This window comes from Ictalurus punctatus, chromosome 24 (genome assembly GCF_001660625.3).
Source record: "Ictalurus punctatus breed USDA103 chromosome 24, Coco_2.0, whole genome shotgun sequence".
NCBI lineage: Eukaryota > Metazoa > Chordata > Actinopteri > Siluriformes > Ictaluridae > Ictalurus > Ictalurus punctatus.
Genome location: NC_030439.2, coordinates 17,410,977 through 17,426,786, shown reverse-complemented (window position 1 = coordinate 17,426,786; position 15,810 = coordinate 17,410,977). Strand labels below are relative to the sequence as shown.

Below are 15,810 nucleotides of genomic sequence, written 5' to 3'. Positions count from 1 at the left end.
TATGAGTATCTTATAGCTTGAAAAGCTACAGTATCAGTAGCTTGGTACAGTACAGTATCAGTAGTTGTAACCATCCACGAGTTCAAGTTTGCAGCAAACACTGCAGCTTACAAATATGGCCACCGTAGACTTCACTACTCAGAACACACACACACAGACACACACTTCCCTGCTCGCAATCACCCAGATTCCAACACATCACACCTAGGTTCAATCAGTCTCACACTTCACAAGCACACTGGATTAGGGCTTTCCCTCACTGTACTCTTTGGATGTATACACTCAGTTACCTTGTGTTCTGTCATTACCAATCCTTCAAAATATCATGTTTGCTTTTTCTGTTTTGACCTCATTTCTGCACAGTTTCTTGTGTTGCCTAGTTAAGTCTGTTTGTTCAACGCCTGACCATTTTCCTGTTTATTGTTTGTGATTTTTAACTGCCCTTTAGATTGTCTGCCTGGTTATACTATACTATATAACTATACATAATAATTTTACAATTTAAAAAAAAAGAGACAAAAAGACATTTACAAAAAATATATTCCATAAATAGGTCAGGCCTAGGCATAGTCTTGGCCTGACCTATTTATGGAATATATTTTTTAAAATGTCTCAAATTTTGTCTCTTTGCCTCAAATGTTAGAAACGCTCATGACCATATATTATATTTGGGCATCAAAATATTCCAACGCAACAGAACGTCTGAATATAGAATGTAAAATTATTCTAAACACTTAAACCTTTAGTGTAAGCCTTGAAATGGTAATGTGACAATGAATACATTAATGACAGGGATCCATAGGAACATAATGAAAACCTGTGGGGTGAATTGCAGAGAGTCCACCAGCGTGGACCTCGAAATGTGATGGATCTGGAAAGATTCTGTATGGACGAATGGTCTCTGACCCCTTTCCATGTGTTCTTCAACCTCATCAGGCATTATAGGAGAAGACTCAAAGCTGTTATCTTGGCAAAGGGAGGTATAGCACAAAGTATCGACTAAAAGTTTGCCAATAATTGTTGCAATTATTGTTTAGATAGACCTGTGTTTTGTTTGCAATAGACTGATATCCATGAGAGCAGAGTATTTTTGTGAATTGTTTTTAACAAAAGATCCAAAATTTTATTATTATGATTATTCCAAAAGGCCTGGTCTTTGCTTATATGCTCACTGGCAAATTATACTCTTGCTATAATGTTCTTTTTAGAAAGAAAAAGGCTTTTTCCTGGCACATCTCCCATGTAAGTCAAATTTGTGTAATTTCTTTCTGATTGTAGAAGCATGCATTTTGACTCCAACAGCTGCAAGGCTTACTGGCAGATCCTGTGATGAAATTTTGGGGATCTGGGAGACTTCTTTTTGCATCAGATGGACTGCTCTTGGGCTGAATTAGTTGGGTTGGCCAGTTCTGGACAAATTGGCAGTCATTTCAAATCTGTGTCACTTGTAGATTATTCTATGATGTATTTCAAATAATTTGGAGATCTTTTTCAATCACTTGCCAGAATTATAGGCATCCACAACCTTTTTTTCCTGAAGGCCTTACTGGACTCTTTAGCTCTTGGCATAATGACACCACAGACCTCAATAGCAATGGGAGGCTGTGGATTAGGTGGTAGAGCGGGTTGTCCAATAATCGTAGGGTTGGCGGTTCGATTCCCAGCCCACATGACTCCACATACCAAAGTGTCCTTGGGCAAGACACTGAACCCCAAGTTGCTCCCGATGGTAAGTTAGCACCTTGCATTGCATTACCATTGGTGTGTGAGTGTATGTGTGAATGGGTGAATAAGACACAGTGTAAAGTGCTTTGGATAAAAGCGCTATATAAGTGCAGACTATTTACAATTTACCATGACACTAGATATGAGAGGGTTATAAATAAGACAGATTCCACCTGCACTCCCTAAGCAAGTTCTAATCACTGGCACCCAATCCTTGTCATTGTCATGCTGAAACAGGAACGCACCATCCCCCAAATTGTTGCGACAAAGTTAGAAACATACAATTGTCTAAAATGTCTTTGTATGTTGTATCAGTAACATTAGTCTTCACTTGAACTAAGAGTCCTAGCCCAAGCCCTGGAAAAACAGCCTCAGGAACAGCATATACGCTTTGTAAATATATAGTAGTAACTCTGGATGGTGTGATCATTGATTCCAGTGTCCAGTCCATGATGTGTTCCCACACACATTGTTCCCAGAGTAAGGGAATATCTTTTGGAAGAATGCTGTTTCATCCCTCCAGTACACTTCCAGAGACTTTTGGAACCCATGTGAAGGCACATTGAACCTGTTCTGGAGGCTGTTGATGGCCCCATGTTTTCTTTAATAATTTTTAAGTAAACCTTAACCATACAGAGACATGCAGTATAAGACAATAGTGGCTGCAACAGTAAAAACAGGAAATGAAATGCCACTATTGATCAGAGTAGATTTGGTGACTTGAACACATACATATAAACGTCACGGGCTATCTGGGCAGAATCCGTGAACAGACTACAAACTCAGTACCAAATACAAAACATCTTACCAGGGCAGATTCATGGTATGTAAGGTATCACTTTATACTAAAATATCATGCACTATGCGGTAGCTTTTTCCTCACTGTATGGTCTGCTATTAAGATTATAGGGTGTATAGATTGTATTACTTAGTATTTGGTTTTGTTCCTGTTCACTTCCTTTGCACAAATTCAACCTTCTTCTAGCTTCAATATCAGTACCTCAATAAATAAATAACAGACCTGATTCTGATTTTGATTAATAGCACACAAACTACCAAAAGAAGAATATTGTTTTGCTTTAAATCTTCAGTGTTATTCGCTATCGTTAGTGATGACTGACTGTAAATTTAATTTCTCTCATAATGTGGATCATATTTGAAAGAAAGCAAATCAGAGGTTATTCCTGCTTTTGATGTTAAAGTGGATGTTGTGTATTGTTAATTGTATTGCGATAGTATGCCGAAGTCAAAGACCAATTTTTCAGCCAATTTGAAAATTTTTGAATATTAAAGTACAATTAACTAACTAACTAACTTCATGAGATACACACGTGTGTGTTTGTGTGTGTGTGTGTGTTTTTTCATCAACAATCAGACCACTGGAGCATATCGCGAGACTTGAGACCTCATTATGCATGATATAAACAAATTATAAAAACTACACATACTCATTAACATTTAACAGTATTGGAGGAACTCATCTGAATGTCGCGAAGTAAAAGTACATTTCTGTAATTAAAAATGATCTTGACTAAGAGTATAAGCATGGCCAGTTAAACCTACTCTTAAAAGTACATTTTATTTCAAAAGGTTACTCAAGTAAACATAACGAAGTAAATGTAACACGTTACTGCCCATGCTTGGGAACTAAGTAACTCTTGGACGTTACAAAATTTAAAATCTAACACATATGTGACACAAGCTTGACTGTGGTTAAACTGAATATCGACATCAGCTATTTCAGCTGCAGTCACAAAGCCACAGGCTGAGAAGTGTAGCTGATCACAAATTGCAAGTGAAATACTGCTTTTTTAGACACAATATGACCAAATGTTTCGTACATTTTGGCTCTGTAAGTGGAAATAGGTCCCGAAGAAGCTACGCTCACTTTATAGCACTTCAGCTATAACTGGCTAGCTCACATTGATTTGTACACTCCTGTTAAAGAGGTTTCTGGTAAAACAGACTTCTCTTCTTCTTTTTCTTGTGCCCCATGCGCCCTGGGATAGGCTCCAGGTTCTCTGCAACCCTGTAGGATAAGTGGTATAGAAAATGGATGGGTGGAACTAAGAGGCCTAGCCCAAACCCTGAAAAACAGCCTTAGAAACAACATATACACTTTGTAGATAAATAGTAATAACTCTGGTATGTTGGTATGTTCATTGATTCCAGTCTGCAATCCAGGATGTACTCCCACACACAGTGTTCCCAGGATAGACTCGGGGTCCACTGCAACCTCACCAGCATAAAGCAATTACTGAAGATGAATGAATGAATAAATCAATTGACTTAGGGAATATCTTAGGGAAGAATGGTGTTTCATCCCTCCAGTACACTTCCAGAGACTTTTGGAAGCCATGCGAAGGCACATTGAACCTGTTCTGGAGGCTGTTGATGGCCCCATGTTTTCTTTATTAATATTTACATAAGTCTTAACCATACAGAGACATATAGTATAAGATAGTAGTGGCTGCAACAGTATAAACAGGAAACGAAATGACAAGAGTAGACACGACTGACAAGAGTAGATGTGCTGACTTGATGAACACCTACACATAGACGACACCGTGACAGACGGTCCTCAGCAGAATCTGTGAACAGACTACAAACTCAGTACCAAGTATAAAACATTTTACCAAGACAGAATCAAGGTACGTAAGGTATTACTTTATACTATGATATTATAGCTTTTTCCTCACAGTATGGTCAGCTATTAAGCTTATAGGACGTCTAGGTGGGAATATTGAGTATTTGTTTTTTTTCCAGTTCAGATCCTTTGCACAAATTCAGCTTTCTTCTACATTCAATAACAGTACCTCAATAAATAAATAGACATTATTCTGATTTTGATTAATAGGACACAAATTTAAAAAAAAAAAAAAAGAATACTGTTTTGCTTTAAATCTTTAGTGTAATTCATGTGATAATATATATATATATATATATATATATATATATATATATATATATATATATATATATATATATATTATAATACCGCAGCATAGTTGAATGCTCAAATCTGATTGGTCAGAAGGTGTGCATTATTTTCGTATAACAGCACAGGTAGTTCCGGTTGTAACATAAAAGTTAATATTAAAAAACCCGTTCGAATATGTTATTGTATCTATAATAACAGCTGATCTAAGACTAATAATAAATGGATTTTAAAATGTTCAAAAACGGGTTGTTGTTCAGAAAAGTCATTCTTATAATTCTTGGTGTGGTGAGGTTTTGTTCTAAGATTTATTAAATGTTTATTAAACATTTATGGAAGAAGTCTCTGTTGTAAGCACTCTTCATTTCCTTGGTAAATTGACAGGATGCGCTGCGTGTGTGTGTGTGTGTGTGTGCGTGTGTGTGTGTGTTGGGGTGGCAGAGTGCATGAGTGACAGCTAACAACTCTGAATGTTATTAGATTAGGCTTCTTATAGCCGATAACATGTTCGTTCAAAACAAATGTTTTCTGACATGCAAAAAGGTACAATATGAAAATGACCTTTCTCTCAAGTCTCTTCATCCAAGCAGACCAGGATCAAATAGGTTCAAATAATCTAACCATGTGGTTATTTGTTTTTTGCCAGTTCCTTTGCAATGTTCAAAGCCTCTTTCTGCATTCATTCTTTGACAGTAGAAGCACTATTACAGCAAAATGACTGTACATACATAACAGACCAGATGGCAAATGCAGGTCGTTAAACAACACACAAGTAGTTTTGTATACATAGCTTAGGTCAAGACTATGCTTAAAACAATAGTTTCGTATAAAAAAATATTTATTTATTTTTTTTTTTTAAAGCATGCGTGCCTCACATTTTAGTTTTTACAGTAGAGAGGCTCAAGACCACCCGTTAGTACCCGACATAGCATTTCTATTTGGTCATCAAAATATTACAAATTACCCTAACATATCTGAATAAAGAATGTAAAGTTATTTTTAAAAAATTAAGTGTTTAGAGTAAACCTTGAAATGAAAATATGAAACTGACTACATTGATGACAGGCCAGGACTGGATATTACAATGTCTTTTAGCCATTAAAAACAGTATATGAAGCTTCTTAAAGTTAAATGTAAAGAACACATTAAAATAGTTCATTATGACTTCTTAAGCATGTAAAACTGAGTTTTAATTGTGTATCAATATTTAATCTAACGTTTGAATGCAAATATGGGTTTGGAGGCAAGACTAGCTGCAAATGATTGTCCTATACTATTCCTAATTTATTCTAATATTGGTTCTTTGCATTGCTGTTTTTAGGAGTCTCGATAAAATGGTAGGAAACAGGAGCTGGAACTGTAGCAGTACATTTGAATACCTGTTAGCTCCCATCTACGGTATAGAGATGTGTGTGGCGCTGGTGGGGAACATACTGGCCCTGTTGCTGCTTGTGACGAAGGAGAAGAAGAACTGGCACATGGGAGTGGTGTTCTCCTGCAACCTGGTCATCAGTGACATCTTTTACGCCCTCACTCTGCCCATTCTTATCGACAACTATTCAAGAGGTCGACAGCGGACATTTGTTCATGCTGTCGAAAAAATAGAGCTCTTTGTCTTCACCTGTAACCTCTACGTCAGCATTTACTTCATCATGTGCATCAGTGTTCATCGATACCTGGCCATTGTTCAACCAATCTTCATGCGCAAACACATTCGCCCAAAACACGCCAAGATCATCAGTGTGTTCGTCTGGATTTTTGTGGCAAGCATTTCATCTCCACTTCTCTACTTTTCAGGTGTCGATAGTGACAAATGTTTCTTATATGCAAATCTAGATGTAAAATCAAGCCTAAAGTCTACCTACAGGGTGTTTATGATTGTTATAGGCTGCTTTGTCCCATTTGTACTTACTTTTGCATCATATTTTGGTGTAATAATGGCTGTTTTTAAAAATGCAAATATCACCTCACTCCAGAAGAAAAAAGTGGGTCTGATTATTGGATTAGTCTGCATCCTGTATACTGTGTCTTTTCTCCCCTATCACATTCTACAGATAGTGAACTTTAAACTGAATGAAGACAAAAATACTTATTGTTATGTGTGTAATGAATACCAAGTGTCAAAGGCATCAGCTTGTCTGAACATGTGCCTCCATCCCATCCTGTATATGGCTGTGTCTGACAGTATCAGGGCAGTGTGCTGTAGAAGAAGCTCAAATGAATAAAACTTCCAAATCACAGTTGGAGAACACTCGTCAAAGAACCGTGAATTGAAATCCAAAAACTGAGATTGCAAACCATTTTCTTTTCCTTCAAACATTTGTGTTGATTTGGATGTATGTTTGGGGTCATTGTCATGTTGAAAGATTCATCTATGGCCAAATTTTACCCTTCTGAAAGGGGCAGCCATGTTTTTGGCTAATAATGTTACTGTAGTAAGTAAAACTGATAATACACTCAACATTGACAAGTTGTTAAACAGCCCCAAAAGATTGATGTTGCGACTCTATATTTTATTTTACAGTGGGTTTGGGGGATTGTGCTTGTATGCAATTGATATTGTCACTAAACCTTTATTTTGGTCTAATCTAAACTGATTTCAGTTCTATACATTTTTAGATTTACATAGAAATAAAATAAAATAATTCAGTAAGTTTATTAGTGCATGCTGAGGAATTTATTTTATGTTCTGAATACAACAGTCTGATTGTATTTCTCAACATCTAGTTTAAGGGAGCAGCAAGAGAAAAAGTTCCTTGCCATGTATTCTCCAACCTCATCAGGCATTATATGTGAAGACTCAGAGCTGTTATCTTGGCAAAGCGAGGTAACACAAAGTATTGACTAAAAGGGTGCCAATAATTGTTGCACATCTATATTTAACAAAGATATATTTTTGAGAAACCTGTGTTTTGTTTGCAACAGATTGATATCTGTGAGAGCAGAGTATTTTTGTGATTTTTTTTTTTTTTAACAAAAGATCAAATGGTTAAACAATGAAGACAAATCTTCACAGCTTTCTTTGCTCATATTTACCAAGGGTGCCAATATTAGTGGAGGGCACTGTAAATAAAATCCATATAAGTGTTGCAGCTATGGCATACAGTATGTATCTGCTAAGATCGATTGGATGTAAGAACATAATAGAATAAAATGCATTGACTATAACATGCATGTGTTTTCTTTCTTTCTTTCTTTTGTTCTTTTTTTTTTTTTTTTTTTTTACAAATTCACATCATTCATTTATTATGTTCGCCTGCATTAGAATAAAATGCATTGACTATAACATGCATGCTTTTTTTCTTTCTTTTTCTTTCTTTTTTCCATTTATTATGTTCGCCCGCATTATGTTTCATTAATAGAATTTTCACCGACTTAACCTAATTACATCATAAAGAAAAGAAGCTGTAGGTGCAATCATTGTTGAGATAAAACATGAACTAAACACACACATGTGGTGCCAATGTTACTAAACCGTGCAATTTGATGAATAAGTGAAATATTCTTCCATTACTGACTGCATTCTGCCTAAAGATATACTTGTGCCATGTAATCATGTTCATTTAAATATTTCTTGGATATTCTGCTGTATTTTAGTCCTTACATACAGTCATGTGAAATCATAAGTTCACCCTATGGAAATAGTTGGCTTTTTTCCTCTCTCTGACACTCAGTCAGGTGAAGAAGGAGCTAAAGAAGATCAAGGCAAGAAAGGCCCCAGGTCCGGATGGAATCAGCTCCAGACTGCTTAAAGATTGTGCAGATTAGCTCAGTGAGGTCATCCTGCGCATCTTTAATCTGAGCCTTAGACTAGCATGAGTTCCAGTACTGTGGAAGACTTCCTGTGTGGTTCCAGTACCCAAAATTGCGCATCCAAGTGAGCCAAACCACTTCAGACCTGTAGCCTTAACTTCACACCTGATTAAGTCCATGGAGAGGATTGTACTGTGACAGCTGTGGACCCTAGTGAACTCAGAGCTAGACCCCGTACAGTTTGCTTACCGACCAGGCATGTGGGTTGAGGACACCATTATTTATCTGATGCACAGATCACTTCTACACCTGGAGAATACTGGGAGCATTGTGAGGATCATGTTTTTTGATTTTTCCAGTGCTTTCAACACAATTCAGCCATCACTAATTAGGGCGAAGCTTTTGGGAGCTGGAGTTGACCGCCACATGGCTGCATGGACCACCAACTATCTCACTGACAGACCACAGTATTTGAGGCTCCAGGACTGTATGTCTGGAGTGGTGGTCAGCAACACGGGAGCACCGCAGGGTACAGTGTTTGCTCCATTTCTCTTCACCCTGTACAAAGCGGACTTCAGGCATAACACTAACAGCTGCCACATGCAGAAGTTCTGTGATGATATGATCATTGTTGGACGAGTATCAGAGGAGAATGATCAGGAATTCCCAGGAGGTCATCGCTGACTTTGTCAACTGGTGTGAATTAAACCACCTCTGCCTCAATTCTAGCAGTACAAAGGAGATGCTAGTCGACCTCCATAGTAGGCCAACCCAGTCTACGCTGGTGAGCATCTAGGGTATTGACATCGACAGGGTAGAGACATATAAATTCCTGGGTGTTCTCCTCAACAATAAACTGGACTGGTCCACAAACACAGATGTCCTGTACAAAAAGGGCCAAAGTCATCTCCACCTGCTGAGGAGACTGAGGTTTTTTGGTGTGGGCAGGACCCTGCTTAAAACTTTCTATGACACTGTGGTAGCATCTGCTATCTTATATGTAATAGTTTCCTGGGGAGTTGGGAGCACAGAGAGGAGACAGGAAATGTCTCAACAAACTGGTTAAGAGGGCTAGCTCTGTCCTGGTCTACCCTCTGGACAGCATAGAGGTGGTGGGGGAGAGGAGGATGTTAGCTAAGATGGTGTCTATCATGAGCAATTCCTCTCACCCCCTGTATGAGATACTGGGGTCCCTGAGCAGCTCCTTCAGCAGCAGACTGCTGAAAGAGCGCTACCTCAGATCCTTCATCCCTACAGCAGTCAGACTCTTTAACGCAACAACAGCATAATGTAGCACTGCTAGCTGGTTGTTGTTTTTTGCATCATCAACCTACACATTATTATTATTTGTTGTATATATTCAAATTTGTATTAACCTGTACATACACTGAGGTGTCCATAGTGTACATATTACCATTATTATTATTTTTAATTACTCTAATTCTTATTTTTCTATTCCTATTGTGTTTATATATATATATATATATATATATATATATATATATATATATATATATATATATATATATATATATATATATATATGATACTTTATTTCAATTCTATTCCTATTTAATGTGTATTCTTTCCTATCTGTTATTTTTGTGTAATTGAGCAGCTGTAACGAGGAAATTTCCCCAGTGTGGGATCAATAAATGTTATCTTATCTTATCTAAATCTTGACTGAAATATTTCATGGTTGTGAAGCCGATGCAAGTACACTGCATGCCCAAAAGTATGTGGGCAGCTGATCTCCTTTGCAGCTCCACTTTTCTAGGAAAATTTTCTACAAGATTTTGGAGAATGTCTGTGGAAATTTGTGCCCAATGAGTCAAAAGAGCATTTGTGTGGTCAGGCACTGATATTTGACAAGAAGGCCTGACTTACAATCAGCGTTATAATTCATCTTAAAGGTGTTTAATGGGGTTGAGGTCAGGACTCTGTGCAGGCTACTGAACCTTGCTTTGTGCACAGGGGGCATTGTCATGCTGGAAGGAGAAAGGGCCATCCTCAAATTGTTTCTGCAAAAATATTAGAAACATAGAACTGCCTAAAGGGGGGGGGGGGGGGGGGGTTGTGCACTGTGCCCTGCGATTATGCCGTGTAATGGATTGGCACATCTTCCAGGGTGTAACCCGCCTTGTGCCCCATGCGCCCTGGGATAGGCTCCAGGTTATCGGCAACCCTGTAGGATAAGTGGTATAGAAAATGGATGGATGGAACTAAGAGGCCTAGCCCAAACCCTGAAAAACAGCCTTAGAAACAGCATATACACTTTGCAAATATATAGTAGTAACTCTGGTTGGTGTGTTCATTGATTCCAGTCTGCAATCCAGGATGTACTCCCACACACAGTGTTCCCAGGATAGACTCGGGGTCCACTGCACCCTCACCAGCATAAAGCAATTACTGAAGATGAATGAATGAATAAATCAATTGACTTAGGAAATATCTTAGGGAAGAATGGTGTTTCATCCCTCCAGTACACTTCCAGAAACTTTTGGAAGCCATGCGAAGGCACATTGAACCTGTTCTGGAGGCTGTTGATGGCCCCATGTTTTCTTTATTAATATTTCCGTAAACCTTAACCATACAGAGACATATAGTATAAGATAGTAGTGGCTGCAACAGTAAAAAACAGGAAACGAAATGCCACTATTGATAAGAGTAGATGTGCTGACTTGATGAACACCTACACATAGACGACACCGTGACAGACGGTTTTCAGCATAATCTGTGAACAGACTACAAACTCAGTTCCAAGTACAAAATATTTTACCAAGACAGAATCAAGGTATGTAAGGTATTACTTTATACTATGATATTATAGCTTTTTCCTCACAGTATGGTCAGCTATTAAGCTGATAGGATGTCTAGGTGGTATTACTGAGTATTCGTTTTTTTTCCAGTTCACTTCCTTTGCACAAATTCAGCTTTCTTCTACATTCAATAACAATACCTCAATAAATAAATAGACATTATTCTGATTTTGATTAATAGGATACAATTTTTTTTTAAAAAAAAGAAAAAAGAATACTGTTTTGCTTTAAATCTTTAGTGTAATTCATGTGATATATATATATATATATATATATATATATATATATATATATATATATAAAATACCGTAGCATAGTTGAATGCTCAAATCTGATTGGTCAGAAGGTGTGCACTATTTTCGTAGAACAGCACAGGTAGTTCCGGCTGTAACATAAAAGTTAATATTAAAAAACCCATTCGAATATGTTATTGTATCTATAGTAACAGCTGATACTCAGGGATTTTTGTGACGGACACGCCATATAATCTAAGACTAATAATAAATGGATTCTAAAATGTTTAAAAAGCGGTTGTGGTTCAACAAAGTTATTCTTATAATTGTTGGTGTGGTGAGGTTTTGTTCTAAGATGTTTATTAAACATTTATGGAAGAAGTCTCTGTTGTAAGCACTCTTCATTTCCTTGGTAAATTGACAGGATGCGCTCTGTGTGTGTGTGTGTGTGTGTGTGTGTGTGTGTGTGTGTGTGTGTGTGTGTGTGTGTGTGTGTGTGTGTGTGTGTGTGTGTGTGTGTGTGTGTGTGTGTGTGTGTGTGTGTGTGTGTTGGGGTGGCAGAGTGGATGAGTGACAGCTAACAACTCTGAATGTTATTAGATTAGGCTTCTTATAGCCGATAACATGTTCGTTCAAAACAAACGTTTTTTGACAAGCAAAAAGGTACAATATGAAAATGACCTCTCTCTCAAGTCTCTTCATCCAAGCAGACCAGGATCAGCCCTGAACCTTTGCAGTTGGGCCTCCTTATGTGGTTTAGCATGTTGAATGCTCATCAGCTGAAATTAGCCTACTTCCTACTCAGTATGCTTGTAATACAGCTATTACTACCTTATATGGTATGCAGTTAAACTTTATTTCCAAGACATTTATTTCTAGGTTCAAATAATCTAACCATGTGGTTATCTGTTTTTTGCCAGTTCCTTTTCATTAGATACCAGTTCCCTATCTAAGTTCAAAGCCTCTTTCTGCATTCATTCTTTGACAGTAGAAGCACTATTACAGCAAAATTACAGTTAATACATAAGAGACCAGATGGCAAATTCAGGTAGTTAAACAACACAAAAGTAGTTTTGTATAAATAGCTTAGGTCATGACAATGCTTAAAACAATAGTTTCGTATAAAAAAATAAATAAATAAATAAATATTTTTTTTTAAATAGCATCCGTGCCTCACATTTTAGTTTTTACAGTAGAGAGGCTCAAGGCCACCCATTAGTATCATGGAGCTGGATTCTCAAAACATCATTTTCCTTAACCGACATTTCAATTTGGTCATCAAAATATTACAAATTACCCTAACATATCTGAATAAAGAATGTAAAGTTTTGTTTTTTTTTTTAAATTAAGTGTTTAGAGTAAACCTTGAAATGAAAATATGAAACTGACTACATTGATGACAGGCCAGGACTGGATATTACAATGTCATTTAGCAATTAATGTGTAAAGAACACATTAAAAATAGTTCATTATGACTTCTTAAGCATGTGAAACTGAGTTGTAATTGTGTATCAAGATTTAATCTAACGTTTGAACGCAAATATAGGTCTGGAGGCAAGACTAGCTGCAAATGACTGTTCTATACTACCCCTAATTTATTCTAATACTGGTGCTTTGCATTGCTGTTTTTAGGAGGCTCGATAAAATGGTAGGAAACGGGAGCTGTAACGATATGTTTCAAAAAGTCCTTATTCTTGTGATATATAGTAATATAAGACTAATCTACCGGTTTGGGACAAGTTACCTTTACCACCCCAAAGTTGATTCATTTCATTTATTTTGAAATTAGTTTTGGGTTGTGACTTGATAAACAACACATATGGGTCTGGAGGCAAGACTAGCTGAAAATGACTGTCCTGTACTATTCCTGATTTATTCTAATACAGATGCTTTGTATTGCTTTTTTTAGGAGGCTCGGTAAAATGAAAGGAAACTGGAACTGGAGTTGTAACAGTACGTTTCAAAAAGACCTGTTACCTCCCATCTACTGTGTGGAGATGTGTGTGGCGCTGGTGGGGAACATACTGGTGCTGTGGCTGCTTGTGACTAAGGAGAAGAAGAACTGGCACATGGGAGTGGTGTTCTCCTGCAACCTGGTCATCAGTGACATCTTTTACGCCCTCACTCTGCCCCTTCTTATCGACTATTATTCAAGAGAACGGCAGTGGATATTTGGTGATGCTGTCTGCAAAATAGAGCGCTTTCTCTTCTCCTGTAACCTCTACGTCAGCATTTACTTCATCATGTGCATCAGTGTTCATCGATACCTGGCCATCGTTCAACCAATCTTCATGCGCAAACACATTCGCCCAAAACACGCCAAGATCATCAGTGTGTTCGTCTGGATCTTTGTGGCAAGCATTTCATCTCCACTTCTCTACTTTTCAGGTCTCAATAAGGAGAGATGTTCCTTATTTGCAAATATAAATAATAAATCAAACCTAAAGTCTACCTACAGGGTGTTTATGGTTGTTATAGGCTGCTTTGTCCCATTTGTAGTTACTTTTGCATCATATTTTGGTGTAATAATGGCTGTTTTTAAAAATGCAAATATCACCTCAGTCCAGAAGAAAAAAGTGGCTCTGATTATTGGATTAGTCTGTGTCTTGTACACTCTGTCTTTTGTCCCCTATCACATTCTACAGATAGTGAATTTTAAACTGAGAGAAGAAGGCAAGACTAATTGTTATGTGCGTAATGGATACCAAGTGTCAAAGGCATTAGCTTGTCTGAACATGTGCCTCAATCCTATCCTGTATATGGCTGTGTCTGACAGTATCAGGGCAGTGTGATGTAGAAGGAGCTCAAATGTATCAAACTTACAAATCACAGTTGGAGAAAACTCGTCAAAGAACCTTGAATTGAAATCCAGAAACTGAGATTGCAAACTATTTTCTTTTCCTTCAAACATTTGTGTTGATTTGGATGTACGTTTGGGGTCATTATCATATTGAAAAATTCATCTATGGCCAAATTTTACCCTTCTGGAAGAGGCAACCATGTTTTGGGCTGATAATGTTTCTGTAGTTAATAAAACTGATAATACACTCAACACTCACATGTTGTTAAACAGCCCCAAAAGATTAATGATGCGACTCCTTATTTTATTTTACAGTGGGTTTGGGGGATTGTGCTTGTAAGCAGTTGCTATTGTCACCAAGCCTTTATTTTGGTCTAATCTAAACTGATTCCAGTCCTTTTTTTTTTTTTACTTAGACATAAAATAAAATAATTCAATAGGTTTATTAGTGCATTCTGAGGGATTTATTTTATGTTCTAAATACAACAGTCTGATTGTATTTCTCAACATCTAGTTTAAGGGAGCAGCAAGAGAAAAAGTTCCTTTTAACTTATTTATTATTTATTATTATTTCAATTATTAATTCAATAATCAGTGGTAAAATAATAATAATAATAATAATAACAACAACAACAACAACAACAACAATAATAATAATAATAATAATAATAATAGTTCTATGTATTATTATTTACCTATCGGAAGTATCAATTATTCAAGTATGACAAACTCATCCTTATTATCCATTATGAAGCGGGAGATGGTGACTGAGTCTTGATAATGAGAAACCCCATTATTCGTGGCCTTATTTGTAAAAGTTCATGTGTCTTAAGGAATCAAATAATAAATCTAACACCTTTTGTATGTAATCTTTGCAAACCAAAGATTAAAATAATTCATCCAGTACTTCGATTATAAGGGGACGTTATACCCAAGAGTTGAAGCACAAATTTAAGGACTTATATAGAGATGAACACGATTGTCATGTTAAATTGATAAGCAGCCTAACGTGTACATTATATATTCATAATTGTTCTGAATTATTTTTAGGTTGTGTTTAATTTCTTTATGCAAAATGATACACAGTTATTCCTAAACTGATTCACAATCATGACATACTAACAGTGATGCCCATTTAAGTAGCTTCACTGTAGTTATCTACTTTTTGTTAGGAACTTGTAGTGTCGCTAACTACTTTTATAAAAGGGTAGCTTGACTGTTGCTTAACTACTTCAAGCTATGCGTATCTTATAGCTTGAAAAGCTACAGTATCAGTAGCTTGGTACAGTACAGTATCAGTAGTTGTAACCATCCACGGGTTCAAGTTTGCAGCAAACACTGCAGCTTACAAATATGGCTACCGTGGACTTCACTACCCAGAACACACACACACAGACACACACTTCCCTGCTCACTTATGTGACAATATACAGTTAAACTTTATTTCCAGGAAGGCTTGGTGATAATAATACAAACATGTAGTTATTTGTTCTTGACTTCACTTCCGTTGTGCAACTCTAAGCCTTCTTCCACATGCATTCT

General features: G+C 37.0%; 2 protein-coding genes across 2 annotated transcripts; both read left to right on the top strand.

Moving 5' to 3' along the window:
• The first annotated feature begins 4,245 nt into the window (after window positions 1–4,245).
• On the top strand, window positions 4,246–7,796 carry LOC108257208 (P2Y purinoceptor 11-like). The gene is made up of 2 exons (XM_017454769.3): window positions 4,246–4,376; window positions 5,985–7,796. The coding sequence occupies exon 2, from the start codon at window positions 5,998–6,000 to the stop codon at window positions 6,886–6,888; it is 891 nt and encodes a 296-aa protein (XP_017310258.1). The 5' UTR covers window positions 4,246–4,376; window positions 5,985–5,997; the 3' UTR covers window positions 6,889–7,796.
• A 5,607-nt stretch (window positions 7,797–13,403) lies between these two features.
• On the top strand, window positions 13,404–14,695 carry LOC128629087 (P2Y purinoceptor 11-like). Its single transcript, XM_053675404.1, has one exon. It carries the CDS (start codon window positions 13,466–13,468, stop codon window positions 14,258–14,260), a length of 795 nt encoding a protein of 264 aa, XP_053531379.1. The 5' UTR covers window positions 13,404–13,465; the 3' UTR covers window positions 14,261–14,695.
• The last annotated feature ends 1,115 nt before the right edge of the window (window positions 14,696–15,810 follow it).

Excerpts from the sequence above, each read along its gene's own strand:
- LOC108257208 (XM_017454769.3), top strand. The coding sequence starts at position 5,998 with ATGGTAGGAAACAGGAGCTGGAACTGTAGCAGTACATTTGAATACCTG.
- LOC128629087 (XM_053675404.1), top strand. The coding sequence starts at position 13,466 with ATGTGTGTGGCGCTGGTGGGGAACATACTGGTGCTGTGGCTGCTTGTG.